General features: G+C 31.4%; 3 protein-coding genes across 3 annotated transcripts; 2 read left to right on the forward strand and 1 right to left on the reverse strand.

Moving 5' to 3' along the window:
- The first annotated feature begins 321 nt into the window (after positions 1 to 321).
- Positions 322 to 684, forward strand: LOC105852508 (uncharacterized). The gene has a single exon (XM_012718401.1). It carries the CDS (start codon positions 322 to 324, stop codon positions 682 to 684), a length of 363 nt encoding a protein of 120 aa, XP_012573855.1.
- Positions 685 to 8,556: 7,872 nt separating this feature from the next.
- On the reverse strand, positions 8,557 to 11,500 carry LOC140918707 (uncharacterized). Its single transcript, XM_073363501.1, has 6 exons — positions 11,345 to 11,500; positions 10,323 to 11,287; positions 10,042 to 10,190; positions 9,819 to 9,927; positions 9,489 to 9,637; positions 8,557 to 9,374 (listed from the first exon to the last, which is right to left on the reverse strand). Exons 1-6 carry the CDS (start codon positions 11,498 to 11,500, stop codon positions 8,557 to 8,559), a joined length of 2,346 nt encoding a protein of 781 aa, XP_073219602.1.
- A 6,963-nt stretch (positions 11,501 to 18,463) lies between these two features.
- LOC101506358 (uncharacterized) lies at positions 18,464 to 19,339 on the forward strand. Its single transcript, XM_004509743.3, has one exon. It carries the CDS (start codon positions 18,464 to 18,466, stop codon positions 19,337 to 19,339), a length of 876 nt encoding a protein of 291 aa, XP_004509800.2.
- The last annotated feature ends 1,992 nt before the right edge of the window (positions 19,340 to 21,331 follow it).

Below are 21,331 nucleotides of genomic sequence, written 5' to 3' on the forward strand. Positions count from 1 at the left end.
AAACTTGATACATGTTATTGTACCAAAAATCAAACACACAACAACATTGAAGAAAATTTTGAGGAGGAAGAGTTTAGTTTTGCATGCACCAATGTCCAAGGAACATCTATATTTGCCGATGAGATATTTGAAAATGGAAAAATACGACCAATATTCCCTAATTTTGATAAATTTACCCTCTTATTGAATGCACCAAATAATGATGCATCACATCTTCGACCACCGTCAAAGAAGATTTTTGTTGAGATATCTGAAAATTCAAACTCGATATTGAGTGGTGTTTCAAGAGGGCCTCATAACGAGCCCTTGAAAAATAGGACAATGGTTGAAATGAAGGCTTTGAATGAGAGTTACGAAAAAAGTAATTCCACAGGGTCCTCAAAATTGTGGAGATTTCGACAAAACTTGAACCTTCGAAGTAACAGTGACCATAAGGATGCTTTTGTTTTATTGAATCCTTCAATGCCATCAACAACCAACAAGCAAAAGGTAGAAAACATTGTTGTCAAAAAGAGAAAGGAAGATATAAATAAATCTACATTATCGGCTTACGAGAAGTTTTATGTCATGAACAAAATGAAGAAAAATAGCAACAAACGAAGATCGTTTTTGCCTTACAAGCACCATTTACTTGGGATCTTTACCAACATGAATGGATTGAGTAGGAACCTACACCCCTTTTGAGATTTAAATAACACGTTTTCTCTTATTGAGGCTTTATCTGATTATGATATAGGAAAACAATGTTGTGTACCAAACAATTAGGTGATTAGTAATAGGTTTAATTTTTCTCTTGATCAAAATCTAGAGTTTGCATGTGATAATGTAGATTGGATTTGTATTTTTAATGATACAATACAAGGAAAAGAAATAGAAACTTTTTATTTTATCTACCTCGTTTCCAATCCACTAAAATTGAAAGGTCTCTTTTTGGAGTCTCATCCATAATTTGGAATAGAACATCTCACAATTCCTATTTACAACATAGAATGTTCGATTGGATGACGTTTGATGAGTTAGCCATTGCATATTACCAACTTGATTGCTCTATTCTCAATATGATTGAGTCATTAGCGTTAAGTGTTTCTGTTTAAAACAAGTTCTAAATCTCCGTGTCTACCTTTGCCTCCGTTCATATCCAAAAAGGAGAAGTAATAGTGAACAGCTAAAAAGTAAATCTTCTACTTCTTTGGCTAACGACCTATGTTTTTACAATGGACTTATTTCCATATTAAAAGTTAAAATTTGCTAAAGAGAGACTAATGAAAATGAAAACTGGAGACATCAAAAAACAAGAAAACAAATTTTGTGGGAGAAAAGTTTGAAGGGGAAATAGATAAATTGGGCCTTATATAATCCTTTTCATTAATTTATTCAAACAAATAACAATATTTATATATTATTTTGTTGATGATTACCTACTAAAGAATATTTTTATTCTTAGGTATGTTCCACAACAAGAAAATGTTATAAAGGCTGTAATATTTTCACGTTCTTTAAATGAAATGCATCGAGGTAATATGATAGAGTAAATTTCTCAAAATAATTTTTTATAAATAAATGTTATAAAATCAATTTCCATACTAATTAGATGAAGATTCTTAATCCTTCGTTCGTGTCAAATGATTCGCTTTTCTCTTTTCAATCATCATATGTGTGAGAGTATAATGGAAAAATAAGAGTTTGTTCCTTTTAATTTTGAAACCATGCACGAATAAAAATGTGATTTGGTGAGAATTGCCATGATATAGAGAGAGGAGTAGGATCGTAATGGTCGTCTTTTAAGGAGAAATCACATTATAATCCAAAAGATTTAGGAAAATTTACTTACCCTTATAATCCACTGTGAACAAGTGTGTAGACTATGACTCTTATGAACTCTACAAATATCACTTTGGAAATTAAGTGACATCCATTTTCAAAGAAAAAGAGATGAATTAATATTAGTGAAATATAACCATTTTATACAAAATATTAGAATAATTATAAAAAGTATACTTAATTTAGTTTGTTAACAAGTGCATTAACTTGTAGTGTTAAGAATCTATTTCTTTTGTTTATAAATATACAAATTTAAAACCATGGGTTGTTAAAATATATCTGCATGCTAAATTTCTTATAAAGAATTAATTTATTTATTTTTACCTTTGGAATATTTATTAAATATATATTCAATGCGATGATAATTTGAGATTTATACTCTCACATAGTGAACTCAAAATCTTGCTTACAATTAATTTGTATTGTCTATATATAGTTAGTTACAACAAAATACTAACTAATTAATATACTTAATGAGAAAAATATAGATTCGATATTTAGTTAATAAATATACAAAGTTAAAAGCATGGTTGTTACAATACCAATACATCTCATATGCAATTTCTCAAATTTTATAATTATTTTATTAATTAAATATAACTTTAAAGAATTGATTTGATGTTAATTTTTTTAGCATATATATTGATAAATTTTGCGATTAATTTTCTTTACTATCGTGATGATTTTATACTTTTTTATTTATTGAGTAATATAAATTATAAATATTATTTTATTTTTTTGAAAATTAATAGTATTTTAGTGTGAATATTTTGAAAATAAGATTTTAGCGTGAGTATTTTGGAAATAAAATTTGGAAATTATGAGATTAAAATGTGGAATAGAAATGTTTATAAGGTGTTGATTGATTTAATTTCCGATAAATTGGTGATATTTGATATTATTGTGATATTTGATGCTAAATTAATTTTGTGCCTATGTTTAAATTGATGAGATTATGTGATGATAAAATTGATGAGTTTGGAACCTAGAAAGTATTGTCTCAATGTCTTCATCTTCTAACATTTAGAAGAGTTCCTATTTCATGTCGAGTAGATTAGCTTTACCTTCTTGTATTTGCTTATATCCTTCGTAGTTGAGAACCAAAGTATTAAAGATGCTCTTAGTTGTTTCTTTGTTGCTACATTTCACTAGTAGAAAATTAAGTTTTTAATACAGCTAGTTAAGTTGTTTACGTTTAATACAGTTATATTGGCAACCGACTTAAGAGAGACGGTAAAAATAAAAAATAATATATCTCATCTTCCTATGTGTTTAAGTCGGTTGATTGGGTAAACGGCTTAATAAAATGAGGCAAATTTGTTTAATGCGGATATATTGATAACCGACTTAAGACATACATAAATAATATAAAAAATCTTGTAAATTGAACATTTTATCTTCCTACCCTAACCTCTGCGCTATGAACCTCCACCTTTTATTCCCTAACCTGCATATCGTGAGCACTTACAACCTCCTGACTTTCTTCTAACATCGACTTCACAACTTGCCGCCGTTTTATCTCACCACTTCATCAATTTGTTAAGACAGGTTTGATACTCAAGTTCGTGATCATTGAATGTTAAACTTTATTTATATAGAAATATCATTGTGAGTAATTTTCTATAATTTTCTGCCATTACAATTGTTGATAATTTACTATGCAAGTCATATAACAATAGTTGTTCACACTTTACGTTGTTAAAATGATTAGTATATATAGGCATAAGTTCATTTCTAAAGAATAACACGCTTTTCACGTTTTGTAGTTTCACGCTCTGGAGTACAAGACATGAACTTTCATAGTTACAACAAAAAATGAAAATGAGAACATGGGTAGTGCCATGTTTGATAAAATGCCACAAAAGGCCTTCATGTAAGAGATGTTCATTTTGAGTTTATTGTTGATTGCATTAAATTGTCCCTAAAATTATTTGAGAGAGAGCTATATATTATGGGAAAAAAAAGGTAAAAAAAAATGACAAGCCAAACTCATTTGTTTAAAGTGTCTCTTTATCATTTTGTTTGAAGACTATAGATGAACTCATGATTTGTATTTTTTTTCCCGTTAAAATTTGCATTTTATTATTGAAGTATATGTTACAATATGTCTTTTCATCTTATGCTTTATAATTGATAAAAAAATAATAATGTGTTTTATAAGATTTTTTTTATGTCTTTTGGATAAATGCAAGAGATTTTTCCGATTTTATTCAACTAAATATATTAAGTTGCTGTTGACTAAATTCACGTGCTTAGTTTTTATCTATAAATTATAATGATTAATTATGATATTTCCTTCATATTTGAGTTGTTGAATGTGATATATTTAATTGATTTGTTGTGACATGTTGTCACGACCCAAAATTTAAATGTCGTGACCGGCGCACAAGCTATACTCCTAGCCTAGCAAGCCTATCAACTAACTTAACAATCAAACAACTAAACCGTTCCCTAACCATTTCAAAAATATATATATACTTTTTACTCGAAATTTCGACAGAGTATCCCTTGTAACTTCAACATTCCCAAATTTATAAATTCCCTGTTAAATTTTCAATTGAGTCACAATTAAAAGAACATAATCTAATTGTTTAATACACTTCAAAATAAAACTTCTAGACTCCAAAATAGCTGCAAATTACATTAGACTCGATATATTTTACAAAAAATGGTCCTCGATCAAAGAGGTCTACCAAAAAGAAATAGAGTCGAGACTTGAGCCTACTAACAGTTTGCTACTCAGCTGCATGCGAATTTGGAAAAAATAAACAACATGAAGGGGTAAGTCACAAAGACTTAGTGAGGAGACAACAACCACCATCAATTAGAAGGGAAACACAAAAGGCACGAATCAAAATCAAAATGAACAACTTTAAAATCATCAACAACAAAAAACAAGTAAAAATTCAAATTTTGGAGAATCAAGAGGCGACTTCATCTTATTGATAACTCTTTCCTCCTAAGGGAGGCCTTTCCCTTAGTGGTGGCTCCATCTAACGGATAGCCATTTCCTCTCAATCTTGTAACGCATCATCACGTATCAATTAGGGAGCTTACATCGCGTTGATAGCTCTCTCCTCCTACGGATGACATTTCTCATAAGGGCGACTTCATCTAATAGGTAACTCTCCCTAATCAAAACAAGGTAACTAGGTGCACCTAAAGTTGTTAACGATTTAATAATTATAACCATGATTTCTCAAAACACGTATTTAAAATCATTTCTTCGTAATTTATGGAAAACAAATTCAATCGCATAACAATTCAATATTTAAATACTTTAACTCATACGTAAATCAAACTAATAACATATTATATAATCATGACCATTAAATTAAATAGTTGACAAAATTGGAATAAATTTTAAAGGTTGTGTTACCAAATTTTTTCAATAAATACTTTAGTATAGAAAATAAGTAAAATAATAATAATAATAATAATAGTAATAATAATAATAATAATAATAATAATAATAATAATAATAATAACATTATAAAAATATATGACGATGACCGTCGTCAACTCACAGCTATGGAGAATCGTCTAAGTTTGCTCTTCAACAACTCTTAGAGTAGCTGACAAGATCTCAGTTGACAAATCTGAGTATCAAAAATATTTCCAGAACTTTAGAAAAATTTATTCTAAAGTTTAGCTAACTCTAGGAAACCATCAAAATCATTTAAATATACTCTAAGCACAAAATAAGATTTTTACTCAAAACTACATTTTTCTATGAATTCATACTAGGATTAGAGTTGTACATTTACCTCAATGAGTCTCAATAAACAACTCTCAAGAGATGGTACCCTTTTCCTTCCTTAGAACACAAACCCTAACCCAAAAATCTCAACCAAAAGAATTTATAGGAGTTTGAGAAGTTATGTTTGTGGGGATGTTAAATCTCTTTTAAGAGTTGAAGATTTGAGTAATAGAGTGAGAAGAAGCAAGGAGAAGGGAACGAAACGAAGGAAAAAAAAAGCAACAAAAATGGGGGAGGGGGAGTGTTCGGCCGAGAGGGAGAGAGAGAGAGAAGAAATAGGAGAAAATGAGGGAGTGAAATGGAAAGAGAGTGAGAGTGAGTGGGGTTGAGTTTTTTATTTATTTATTATAATTATTAATTATTATTATTATTATTATTATTATTATTATTATTATATATATTCTTATTATTATTAAAAAAAAAAAGAGACACAGACGTGTCAATCTCCTCCCCTTATAAAAATCCGTCCTCGAATTTATTTGACTTTTTATTAATTTAATAAATACCACTAACCTTGAGTTTCAACATAAGTGTGGGTACTTTGCATGGATGACTTCTTCGGGTTCCCAAGTAGTTTCTTCACCGGATGGACCACGCCAAATGACTTTTACTGAAACGATATCCTTTGAGCGTAAATGTCTCACTTGGCGATCTAATATAGCTATTGGATGTTCAACGTATGATAGACTTTCATCTAACTGTACGTCTTCATGATTAATCACATGAGAATGATCATGAAGATACTTCCGAAGCATCGAAATATGAAAAACTGGATGAACTCCAGAGAGATCCGGTGGAAGTGCCAAGCGATACGCTACTGGTACGACTCTCTCTAAAACTTCAAATGGTCCAATGAACCTTGGGCTTAGTTTCCCCTTTTTACCAAATCGCAACACTCCTTTCATTGGTGAAACTCGTAAGAATACATGTTCTCCCACTGAAAACTCTAAGGGATGACGCTTCTTATCAGAATAAGATTGTATCCTACTTTGAGCTGTCACTAAGCGATCCCGAATCAATTTAACTTTTTCAATGGCATCTTGAACCAATTCTGGGCCGACTAATTTAGCTTTACCAACTTCAAACCACCCTATCAGTGACCTACACCGTCTTCCGTTCAAAGCCTCAAACAGAGCCAGCTGAATACTAGATTGATAACTATTATTGTATGCAAATTCCATCAAGGGAAAATGTTGATCCCAACTACCCCCAAGATCCAGAACACAAGCACGGAGCATATCTTCCAATATTTGTATAGTCCTTTCAGATTGACCATCTGTTTGAAGATGAAAAGCGGTACTAAGCTTCAAAGGAGTTCCTAATGAAGTTTGGAACGACTTCCAAAATTGAGCAGTAAATTGAGACCCGCGATTAGAAATAATAGACATCAGTACACCATGCAAAGAGACAATTTTATCTAAATAAAGTTTAGCATATTGAGATGCAGTATAAGTAGTCTTCACATGCAAAAAGTGTGCAGATTTGGTCAACCGGTCTATAATCTCCCACACCGAGTCATAACCCCTTTGGGTTCGTGGTAATCCTGTGACAAAATCCATAGCGATGTCTTCCCACTTGCATTCAGGTATTTCAACAGGTTGAAGTAATCCTGCAGGCTTTTGGTGCTCAGCCTTTACTTTTTGACACACTAAACACCTAGAGACAAAATCTGCTACGTCTCTTTTCATCCCTTCCCACCAATACAATTCTCTCAAGTCTTGATACATCTTATTATAACCTTGGTGAATAGTATAAGAAGAATGATGAGCCTCCTCTAAAATTTTTCTCCTTAAGCCACCAACATTTGGGACACACAGTCAAGCCTTCAATCTCAGCACACCATTAGAATCAACTAAAAAGTCTGAAATTTTACCATTCTGAACATTATTTACCATGTTCACCAAGTATGGGTCTTGACTTTGAGCTTCCTTTATATCATCAACTATGGTTGGACGAATTTGCACGTGGGCTAAAAATAACCTCGAATGACCAAGTTCCAATTGAATTCCACTTTCCGCAACTTCTTGAAATTCTTTAACTACTGGCCTTTTTATTTCTGTTATATGAGCGAGACTGCCTATGGATTTCCTACTCAAAGCATCTGCAACAACATTTTCCTTCCCTAGATGGTATAAGATTGTGCAATCATAATCTTTCAAGAGTTCCATCCATCTTCTTTGTCTTAAATTTCAGTCTCGCTGCTGAAAGATATACTTAAGACTTTTATGGTTAGTATAAATCTCACAAGTTTCACCATATAAATAGTGCCTCCAAATCTTAAGAGCAAAAATAACGGCAGCCATTTCCAAATCATGTGTGGGATAGTTCACCTCATGCCTCTTGAGTTGTCTAGATGCATATGCAATAACTTTACCTTGTTGCATAAGTACACAACCGAGACCAACTCTAGAAGCTTCACAATAAACTGCATAACTTTCACCACTTATAGGTAATGCCAAAATAGGTGTTGACGTCAAGTACTCCTTCAATTTTTGAAAGCTTTCCTCACATGCATTAGTCTATCGGAACTCAATTTTCTTCTGGGTTAACCTAGTCAACGAAGATGCAATCTTTGAGAAATCCTTCACAAAACGTCGATAATAACAACCTAAGCCAAGAAAACTCCAAATCTCCTTCACTGTGGTAGGTCTGGGCCAATTCTGGACGGCTTCCACCTTACTTGGATCTACACTTATTCCGTTCTTAGACACAACACGACCTAAAAATGTCACACTATCCAGCCAAAACTGACATTTTGAGAATTTGACATATAATTGTTTATCTCTTAAGGTTTGCAAAACCAATGTTAAATGTCGCTCATGTTCTTCTTTACTCTTGGAATAAACAAGGATGTCATCAATAAACACAATTACGAATTGATCAAAGAATGGTTTAAAAACGTAATTTATCAAATCCATAAAAGCTGCTGGGGCATTAGCAAGCCCAAAGGACATAACCAAAAATTCATAATGCCCCTAACGCGTAAGGAAAATTGTCTTCGTTATGTCATCTCTTTTAATCTTCAACTGGTGATACCCCGACCGCAAATCAATCTTTGAAAAACATTGAGCTCCTTGAAGTTGGTCAAACAACTCATCAATGTGTGGCAAAGGGTATTTATTCTTTACAATTATTTTATTTAACTGCCTATAGTCTACACACAACCGCATGGATCCATCTTTCTTCTTTACAAATAATACCGGTGCTCCCCAAGGAGAAGAACTTGGACGAATAAAACCCTTATCAAGAAGATCTTGAAGATGCTCCCTTAACTCCTTAAGTTCTGCTGGGGCCATACGATAAGGAGGTATGGATATAGGGTGAGTGTTTGGAACTAAGTCTATAGAGAATTCAATCTCCCTATCAGGTGGTAACCCAGGAAGTTCTTTAGGAAAAACATCTGGAAATTCACATGCTATTGAAATTTTTTCCAATTTCTCTTCAGCCACTTGTGTATCCCTTACCACGGTTAAGTACACTTGACAACCTCTTCTCATTAACTTGTTAGTTGCCAAAGCTGAGATTTGGTTATGTGGTACCCAACAACGTTCTCCTTGAAACGAGAAGACTGATTTCTCCGGTATCTCAAATTTCACCACTTTGTTATGGAAATCCAAAGTGGCATGATGAAAACCCAACCAATCCATACCCAAAATCACATCAAAATCTATCAAGTCAATAACTAATAAATCTATCGGCAACACCTTGCCATCAATAGTTATATCACAAGAACGATACACCGACTTAGCAAGCAAATTTCCTCCAACAGGTGTAACTACAACTAAATGCTTTTCTAAAGAATATGAACATTTACCAAGTCAGGTAGCAAACCACGAGGATACAAAAGAATGTGTAGCTCCAAGATCAAACAAAACACGAGCGTCTCTAGAACAAATAGAAAGTATACTTGTAAATACTGCATTGGATGTCTGAGCATCCTGACGTGTCAAAGCAAACACTCGAGCCTGACCTCTTCTTGCTGGTATCTGACCTCTACCACCAAATCCTCTACCTCGTTGCTGAGATGTTCCTGAACCTCTGACATAAGAATTTCCACTTTAACGCACATGTGCAGAATGAGCCTGAGAAGATGCCAAAGTTGTTAGTGCTGAGACATAAATAGAGGATGTGTGTGTCGTGTCTGCAGGACAATCCCTCCTGATGTGACCTATTTGGTCACATTGGTACCACACCTTAGCATTACCATCTCTAGCACAATTCCCGAAGTGAAACCTACCATAAATCTATCGGCAACACCTTGCCATCAATAGTTATATCACAAGAACGATACACCGACTTAGCAAGCAAATTTCCTCCAACAGGTGTAACTACAACTAAATGCTTTTCTAAAGAATATGAACATTTACCAAGTCAGGTAGCAAACCACGAGGATACAAAAGAATGTGTAGCTCCAAGATCAAACAAAACACGAGCGTCTCTAGAACAAATAGAAAGTATACTTGTAAATACTGCATTGGATGTCTGAGCATCCTGACGTGTCAAAGCAAACACTCGAGCCTGACCTCTTCTTGCTGGTATCTGACCTCTACCACCAAATCCTCTACCTCGTTGCTGAGATGTTCCTGAACCTCTGACATAAGAATTTCCACTTTAACGCACATGTGCAGAATGAGCCTGAGAAGATGCCAAAGTTGTTAGTGCTGAGACATAAATAGAGGATGTGTGTGTCGTGTCTGCAGGACAATCCCTCCTGATGTGACCTATTTGGTCACATTGGTACCACACCTTAGCATTACCATCTCTAGCACAATTCCCGAAGTGAAACCTACCACAAGTAGAGCACCGTGTAGCTGAAACACCAGAATGTCTCTGAGGGAAAGTGGATTGTGATGCTGCTCCAGAATCTGATCTACGAATCTGCATTGTCCCAAAAGACTGCCCACTATGGCCACCCCTTTGAGACATGAGTCTTTGTTGCCCCTGATAATCAAACATAGATCCACCACCGCGATTTGAATAGTTACTATAAGATCCTTCAATCATTTGCTTCTTATGTGAATCTTGTCTATTGCCTCCTTTTTCCTTCTGTCGTTGCTCAATCAAAAGGGCCAAACTCAAAACCTCAGCAAAAGTAGAACAATTCGACCCAACCACAAATCTAAATAAATAATCCTTCAATCCTATAATGAACCTCTTAACACGCATCTCCTCAGTGATAGGATAAGGAGCATGTCTAGAGAGCTGTGTAAAACAAGCACTATACTCTGAAACTGCCATACCCTTCGTCTGCTCCAATCGCTCAAACACATGAGCTAATCCATCTCTAACACTCTCCGGAAGAAAACGAGCCATGAACAACTGACAAAACTCTCTCCATGCTAACGGAGGTGTACCCATTTGTCTACCATGTGACACTATATCAAACCAATCACGTGCCACGCCTATTAGCTGAAATGATGTCAGTTCTACTACTCTTACCTCAGAACAACCCAATGCTCTCCAAAGCCGCTCTAGTCTGTCAATGAATTGTTGTGGGTCCTCAGTTGCACTAGACCCAGAAAAAGTAGGGGGTTTAAGCTTCATGAAGTCTGGTAAAGTAACCTCAATACCCCTCGTTGCAACAGTTATCTGATTCTCAACTTGTCTAACCTCTTGTTGACCATTGACATTTTCATGCCTTTGATCAACCTCATGTTGTTGTCCGACGACAACCTCAACAAGTTGTTGCATAACCTGTTGTAATCCCTACAGACCAACAACAAACTCTTCCATGGCTGGATTTCTGCGCCTCCTTCTAGGTACCTCAACATCAACATTCAAACCACACCTGCCAACTTTAGCTCTACGCCTATTTTGAGCACGAACTGAAACACGACCTCGTTGATGAACTCCTTGAGCTTGAGAAATTGATTCATCAACAATTTCCCTTATAGTAGAATTCCTAGTTTTAGGTGGCATTCTCACCTATTCAAAGAACAATGATCCAAAATTTGAATAAGACGACAAGAAATTGTGGAAAGGTACTGATGATGAATTTAAACACAGATTCAGACAATAGATGAGACTCTCATAAAGTGCTAATAGCCCTTGCAAGTAAGTCACACCACGTAGGACTATTAGGACCTACAACCGAGCTCTGATACCAACGTTGTCACACCACGAAATTTAAATGTCGTGACCGGCGCACAAGCTATACTCCTAGCCTAGCAAGCCTATCAACTAACTTAACAATCAAACAACTAAACCGTTCTCTAACCATTTCAAAAATATATATATACTTTTTACTCGAAATTTCGACAGAGTATCCCTTGTAACTTCAACATTCCCAAATTTATAAAATCCCTGTTAAATTTTCAATTCAGTCACATTTCAAAGAACATAATCTAATTGTTTAATACACTTCAACATAAAACTTCTAGACTCCAAAATACCTGCAAATTACATTAGACTCGACATATTTTACAAAAAATGGTCATTGATCAAAGAGGCCTACCAAAAAGAAATTAAGTCGAGACTTGAGCCTGTTAACAGCTTGCTACTCAATGCCTACGAATCTGGAAAAAATAAACAACATGAAGGGGTAAGTCACAAAGACTTAGTGAGGAGACAACAACCACCATCAATTAGAAGGGAAACACAAAAGGCACGAATCGAAATCAAAATGAACAACCTTAAAATCATCAACAACAAAAAACAAGTAAAATTACAAATTTTTGAGAATCAAGAGACGACTTCATCTCATTGATAGCCCTTTCCTCCTAAGGGAGGTCTTTCCCTTAGGGGTGGCTCCATCTAACAGATAGCCCTTTCCTCTCAATCCTGTAACACATCATCACGTATCAATTAGGGAGCTTACATCGCGTTGATAGCCCTCTCCTCCTACGGATGACATTTCTCATAGGAGCGGCTCCATCTAAGAGGTAACTCTCCATAATCAAAACGAGGTAACTAGGTGCACCTAACACAGTTAACGATTTAATAATTATAACCATGATTTCTCAAAACACGTATTTAAAATCATTTCATCGTAATTCATGGAAAACAAATTCAATCGCATAACAATTCAATATTTAAATATTTTGACTCATACGTAAATCAAACTAATAACATATTATATAACAATGACCATTAAATTAAATAATTGACGAAATCGAGATAAATTTCAAAGGTTGTTTTCTCCAAATTTTTCAATAAATAATTTAGTATAGAAAACAAGTAAAATAATAATAATAATAATAATAATAATAATAATAATAATAATAATAATAATAATAATAATAATAATAATAATAATAATAATAATAATAATAGCATTATAAAAAATATATGACGATGACCGTCGTCAACTCACAGCTATGGAGAATCGTCTAAATTTGCTCTTCAACAACTCTCAAAGTAACCGATAGGGTCTTAGTTGACAAATCTGAGTATCAAAAATATTTTCAGGACTTTAGAAAAATTTATTCTAAAGTTTAGCTAACTCTAGGAAACCATCAAAATCATTTAAATATACTCTAAGCACAAAATAAGATTTTTACTCAAAATTACATTTTTCTATGAATTCATACTAGGATTAGAGTTGTACATTTAACTCAAGGAGTCTCAATAAACAACTCTCAAGAGATGGGTACCCTTTTCCTTCCTTAGAACACAAACCCTAACCCAAAAATCTCAACCAAAAGAATTTGTAGGAGTCTAAGAAATTATGTTTGTGGGGATGTTAAATTCCTTTTAAGGGTTGAGGGTTTGAGTAATAGAGTGAGAAGAAGCAAGGAAAAGGGAATGAAAGGAAGGGAAAAAAAAGCAACAAAAATAGGGGAAGGGGAGTGTTCGGCCGAGAGGGGGAGAGATAGAGAAGAAATAAGACAAAATGAGGGAGTGAGATGAAAAAAGAGTGAGAGTGAATGGGATTGAATTTGTTTTTATTTATTATTATTAATTAATTAATTATTATTATTATATATTCTTATTATTATTAAAAAAAAAAAGACACGGACATATCACATGTTACTTTATCATTCTAGAATTCTTGACATATTATGCTTAAATTAGTTGTTAATGCCTTTAAATATAGTTATTATATTATTGAAGACTAAGTTTGAATTTTATTAGCTAGATATTAGTTGTTTGTTTACGAAACGAGGATGAAATTTATTTTCGAGAGAATAAAATATTTGTAATACTTCAAATTATATAATAAATTATTTTATTAATAAATTAGATATTAAAGAACTAATTTGACTTTATAAGTTTTTTTTATAATATATGAGAAATATTATGATTAAATTTCTTTATATATAACGTTGCGGTATGTTTATACATATTTAATTTGTTGGTTAGATAGATTATGAATATTATTATTTATTTAGAGTAGTGTGAAAATGGCACGGCGCAATTTGTGGTTCCGAAACTTTTATATATATTTTAATTTAAAGATATTATTTTAATTAAAATGAGATACGATTGAACTTTTAATAATTTAAGAGAATACAAAAAGATGATGCATTGGAGTTTTGAACTCAACTTCCGTTTTTTTAATTAAGAACTTTAATTCCAAAGAGTTCCATATTTACGATGTGTTTCCTTCATGTGTTGCAACTTTGAAACTGCATTTGTCGAGAACAAGAATACAAAGCCACCTAAGTCCTCGCATTTGAGATAGCTGCCATATGTCCTGTTGGAAAGTCACCCTATGTGTCACAAAGGAAATTATTGTACCGAAGCCTATACTCTTGTTTGTATGTTACATCCAAGTTGATTATGTTCCTCATAATTTATTATTCGTGTTTTGGTGATTTTGTAAACTTGCTGTTTATTTTCGAATTCATTCGTACGCTATTTGATTTATGTGTTGAGAAAACGTCGATATACGGTAAGGGGCGAACGAACAGTTGAATTCATAACTATAATATATGTAAGATGAACAGTTGAATTCATAAATTAATTAATGTAAAAATATATAAATTATGAAATTAAAATGTGAAATAAAAACATCTGTAAGATGTTAATTGATTTAATTTCGTTGAATGTGTGATATTTGATATTATTGTAATATTGAATGTCGAATGAATTTTGTGCATATGTTTGATTATATGAGTTTATGTGAGATGATAATAAAACATGAATGCATTGTATGATATAAGTTTATGTGATGATGATGTATGATTGATGATAGTGATGTTATAAATTTGTGATGTGTTGAAGAATGTAGTGTGACATAATAATATATGATGATGATGGTGACTAACAATTGAGATGTTATTAAATTGTGATGAGTATCTTGATGTCACCCCATAGTTGATGAAATAATGATGATTCCAACTTGTGCTAATGGTGGTGCTCTTAATGGATTAGTCTAGGCCAACCAGGGGAGAAAATAGATGTGTTGAATTTTTGAAGTTTATATGCTTTTATCATCATATAGGTAGGGTTTGACAAGCCTAATAATGATTTTGAGAAAGTACAACTGAATAAGCTTGGAGTTTTTTGGTGGAGAATTCCTAGATGACTTGAAGGTAGTCCTCTAAATGTCAGGAGCTACTATGCAACACACATTTATCTCAAGTGTTGCATATATGTGTCTTGAGTTGAGTTGAGAGGATCTATGAGGACAGGGTAAATTTAAATTATTCGTCCACTTATGTGGTGGTTGAAAGTGCAAACACGAGAAGAGGGATTGGATTGAGTTTAACTACCTTAATAACTTTTTCATTATTTGATTAACACTAGTTCAAACTTGATGATTTACTTGGAGTAGAAGTAGTAACAAAACTAAGTAGTGCAATAATAAAGTGACACAAGTAATTTATTTTGATTCACCACTAACTTGGCTACATCCAAACCCTTCACTAAAAAATATTTAATTCACTAATTCAACAACTTGAATTACAAAGCACATGACCCTCAAAGCCAATCTTCTAAAAAAGCCTCACAACCCCAGACTTTTGAGGAAGACAAACATCTTGACTCTATCAACCAAGTCTTCTCTGCACAACCTGACAACTCAAGATTGTTGAATGCACACTAACACCACTATCGGGTTTGATTACAAATGTTTAGAACTTGAGTAGTTGCTTCTAATTGGTGCAAATACATCAATATTTTTTACTAAATTGTGCTTATATTCCATTATATAGTATGTTATGTGTCATCCAATATATTTTTTAGATATACGCCAAAATAGATTTTTAACTCAGTGATATAATGGATAAGTTATGGAATATTATATAATGACAACTATACTATCTTTCTCACTTTATCTTTAGAAACATGGAGTCAAATAGTGTAGCACATACTTCTCTAAGTGTAGTTACATAATGTCTATAATATTGCATAGTATCATCATGGTGAAAAAATATCATGTTTTAATAGAAAAAATAACTCATTTTTAATGAGATCTATAAAATATTTTATAGTTATCTTTTAAAGTACTTATACTACATATTTTATATACAATGTTATTAAAACAACTCTGCAAACTAACAAACTAGGATGATGCCATATCACTATCAATTTTGCTATACAAGTTTTTTTTTTACACATCTATGATATTCTACTCCTTCAAACCATATATCTATAATTAGCGCTTTGTTAAAAATAAAATTGAAACTCCAATATTGTGGTTATATTTTGTTTAATAACTCTTATTTGTGCATTGCAATATTGTGTCTCCCCCAATTCTGATTTTGTAACCGTTTAAATTATCAATCTTTTTTTTTTCTTGTAACTATTTTCACATGCCTTATGAAATTAGCTTTTGATCGGGCACTGCCACAAGAAAACCTTCTAGATATATATGAGTTTTCACAACACCATTTGATCAACTCAAAAGAAAGCCTCTTTGCAACACCATTCTTCTTTTGCACAAATAGTTTTTGAATGTGTCAACTTAAATCAATTTCATTCTTAATCATTTTAAAATTATAATTACACGACAACATGAGTAGAAAAAGAGCACGACTAATTTGATTTTACAATAGATAATTACATATATTAATATCCATTAAAATACTTTTAAGATTTTTAATACTAAATATAATTTATGGACTTTGTTTGTAGGATGATCTTCTCTATGGATTTATTTTAAAAACTACGATTTTTGTTTTATGCATCCTAACCATACATTTGAGAGAGTGATTTATTTTTAGACTGAATATTTGAGAGAGTGATGAATATTTAACAATGAGTATTTCTTTAAAATAATGTAGTAATTAGAAAGATGTAGATTATTGATTGACAAATCAATTTTAACATATTACTTGGTCCATCATATAGACCGTTAATGATTAATATACTACTAACTTGATATTTATTACTATATTTTAATGCGTATATATTTTTTTACATAATACTCTTTTTGTTCTATATTTTTTATAATCCTGAAGGAGTGAAATGTGATATAAGAAATTAAATTATAAATCAGTTGATCAAACCTTTAAATATTTTTTAACAGTTTTAAATCTTAATCATTTATTTAAATATAACTAAAATTTTAAATAATATTTCAATGGGTAAAATTTAATATATGAATTAGTTACGATTACCTTTTCTAAAACATTCTACATAAACTCAAATAAACTCATTTGAAAAAAATCATCTACAAACAAAATCAACAAATTATATTATTTTTAAAATTTTAAAATATTATTCACAATAATACTAATATATTAAACTCTATATATATTATGCAACGTGTGGACCATATTCTAATATTTATATTATTTTTTTTATGATATTTACCTTCTAAAGAATTCTCTTGTTCTTAGCTATATTTCACACCAATGTATTATGATGCCTTATTTACTGGTAAAAAATTCACCAACAAAAATCCTTATTGTAAATGTTGTAACATCTCATGTTCCTTACATGAAATATATCGAGGTTATCTTTCAAGCTTTATCATACATAATATGATAGCGTAAATATCTCGAAATCAAAATTTTCAAATAAATGTTATATAATTAATTTCTAAACTAACTAGATGAATATTCCAAATCCTTTGTTCATGTTAAATGGTTGTTTTAACCCTTGTTCAATGCAATGACAATTTTGGATTTAAACTCTTGCAAAGTGAACTCAAAATTTTACTTTTAGTGTGTGTATATAGTTACTCATAACAAAATACTAACTAATTAACATAATTAATGAGAAGCAATTAACAAGCGAAATATTGGAGGTGACACTTGCACGCAAAACTGATAAAAAAAACAAACATAATTACATGCAAATGAGTAGCTAAAAATAGAGAATGGTTGTATAGTAATGGTAATTTCCTTATTTACAAAATAGAAAACAATTTTTTTTTTGTTAAATATTTATAAAAAACAAAGATAAGGTATAACACACAAACAATTACTCGTTTTCGAACATTCTTTCACACCTTAAATGTGTAATAACCTCTCAAAACCTCCAAACGAACCGAGTTCCATTTATCCAACAAAATCTAACCTTCTATTTTGATTTATATATAAATACTCTTTCACATCTTAAATGTGTAATAACCTCCCAAAATCTCTAAATGAACCAAGTTCCATTTAACCTACAAAATGGAGGTGACACTGGAACGTGAAACAGGCGAAAACAAAAAAAAATATAATTAGATGCAAATGAGTAGCTAAAAATAGGGAATGATTGTAAAGCAATGGTAATTTCCTTATTTACAAAATATAAAACAATTTTTTTTGTTAAATATTTATAAGAAACAAAGATAAGGTATAACACACAAACAATTACTCATTTTCGAACATTCTTTCACACCTTAAATGTGTAATAACCTCTCAAAACCTCCAAACGAACCGAGTTCCATTTATCCAACAAAATCTAACCTTCTATTTTGATTTATATATAAATATTTATCATATTAAATCACTTCCAACATTCAATTAACCTCACGATACATTTTAATCTTACAATTGCAACAAAATGCATAAAACATCCTCAAATATAGAAATATTAAGAGTGCAAGCATTATCAATTCTATGTATGCCTCACCCTTTTCTTGAATTTGAAGGCTTTGCTCCTATGCAAAATAAATTTGATACGTATTGTTGCAGCAAACAAGAAAATGACAAAGAAGATTTTCTTGATTTTAGTGGCTTTGCTCCCATTCCAGACAAACTTGATACATGTTATTGTACCAAAAATCAAACACACAACAACATTGAAGAAAATTTTGAGGAGGAAGAGTTTAGTTTTGCATGCACCAATGTCCAAGGAACATCTATATTTGCCGATGAGATATTTGAAAATGGAAAAATACGACCAATATTCCCTAATTTTGATAAATTTACCCTCTTATTGAATGCACAAAATAATGATGCATCACATCTTCGACCACCGTTAAAGAAGATTTTTGTTGAGATATCTGAAAATTCAAACTCGATATTGAGTGGTGTTTCAAAAGGACCTCATAATGAGCCCTTGAAAAATAGGACAATGGTTGAAATGAAGGCTGTGAATGAGAGTTACGAAAAAAGTAATTCCACAGGGTCCTCAAAGTTGTGGAGATTTCGACAAAACTTGAACCTTCGAAGTAACAGTGACCATAAGGATGCTTTTGTTTTATTGAATCCTTCAATGCCATCAACAACCAACAAGCAAAAGGTAGAAAACATTGTTGTCAAAAAGAGAAAGGAAGATATAAATAAATCTACATTATCGGCTTACGAGAAGTTTTATGTCATAAACAAAATGAAGAAAAATAGCAACAAACGAAGATCGTTTTTGCCTTACAAGCACCATTTACTTGGGATCTTTACCAACATGAATGGATTGAGTAGGAACCTACACCCCTTTTGAGATTTAAATAACACGTTTTCTCTTATTGAGGCTTTATCTGATTATGATATAGGAAAACAATGTTGTGTACCAAACAATTAGGTGATTAGTAATAGGTTTAATTTTTCTCTTGATCAAAATCTAGAGTTTGCATGTGATAATGTAGATTGGATTTGTATTTTTAATGATACAATACAAGGAAAAGAAATAGAAACTTTTTATTTTATCAAACTCGTTTCCAATCCACTAAAATTGAAAGGTCTCTTTTTGGAGCCTCATCCATAATTTGGAATAGAACATCTCAAAATTCCTATTTACAACATAGAATGTTCGATTGGATGACATTTGATGAGTTAGCCATTGCATATTACCAACTTGATGGCTCTATTCTCAATATGATTGAGTCATTAGCGTTAAGTGTTTCTGTTTTAAACAAGTTCTAAATCTCCGTGTCTACCTTTGCCTCTCTTCATATCCAAAAAGGAGAAGTAATAGTGGACAGATAAAAAGTAAATTTTCTACTTCTTTGGCTTACGACCTATGTTTTTACAATGGGCTTATTTCGATATTAAAAATTAAAATTTGCTAAAGAGAGACTAATGAAAATGAAAACTAGAGACATCAAAAAACAAGAAAACAAATTTTGTGGGAGAAAAGTTTGAAGGGGAAATAGATAAATTGGGCCTTATATAATCCTTTTCATTAATTTATTCAAACAAATAACAATATTTATATATTATTTTGTTGATGATTACCTACTAAAGAATATTTTTATTCTTAGGTATGTTCCACAACAAGAAAATGTTATAAAGGCTGTAATATTTTCACGTTCTTTAAATGAAATGCATCGAGGTAATATGATAGAGTAAATTTCTCAAAATAATTTTTTATAAATAAATGTTATAAAATCAATTTCCATACTAATTAGATGAAGATTCTTAATCCTTCGTTCGTGTCAAATGATTCGCTTTTCTCTTTTCAATCATCATATGTGTGAGAGTATAATGGAAAAATAAGAGTTTGTTCCTTTTAATTTTGAAACCATGCACGAATAAAAATGTGATTTGGTGAGAATTGCCATGATATAGAGAGAGGAGTAGGATCGTAATGGTCGTCTTTTAAGGAGAAATCACATTATAATCCAAAAGATTTAGGAAAATTTACTTACCCTTATAATCCACTGTGAACAAGTGTGTAGACTATGACTCTTATGAACTCTACAAATATCACTTTGGAAATTAAGTGACATCCATTTTCAAAGAAAAAGAGATGAATTAATATTAGTGAAATATAACCATTTTATACAAAATATTAGAATAATTATAAAAAGTATACTTAATTTAGTTTGTTAACAAGTGCATTAACTTGTAGTGTTAAGAATCTATTTCTTTTGTTTATAAATATACAAATTTAAAACCATGGGTTGTTAAAATATATCTGCATGCTAAATTTCTTATAAAGAATTTATTTATTTTTACCTTTGGAATATTTATTAAATATATATTCAATGCGATGATAATTTGAGATTTATACTCTCACATAGTGAACTCAAAATCTTGCTTACAATTTACTTGTATTGTCTATATATAGTTACTTACAACAAAATACTAACTAATTAATATACTTAATGAGAAAAATATAGATTCGATATTTAGTTAATAAATATACAAAGTTAAAAGCATGGTTGTTACAATATCAATACATCTTAAATGCAATTTCTCAAATTTTATAATTATTTTATTCATTAAATATGACTTTAAAGAATTGATTTGATGTTAATTTTTTTAGTATATATATTGATAAATTTTGCGATTAATTTTCTTTACTATCGTGAAGATTTTATACTTTTTTATTTATTGAGTAATATAAATTATAAATATTATTTTATTTTTTGAAAATTAATAGTATTTTAGTGTGAATATTTTGAAAATAAGATTTTAGCGTGAGTATTTTGGAAATATAATTTAGAAATTATGAGATTAAAATGTGGAATAGAAATGTTTATAAGGTGTT

This window comes from Cicer arietinum, chromosome 7, assembly GCF_000331145.2.
Source record: "Cicer arietinum cultivar CDC Frontier isolate Library 1 chromosome 7, Cicar.CDCFrontier_v2.0, whole genome shotgun sequence".
In the NCBI taxonomy this organism is placed as follows: Eukaryota; Viridiplantae; Streptophyta; class Magnoliopsida; order Fabales; family Fabaceae; genus Cicer; species Cicer arietinum.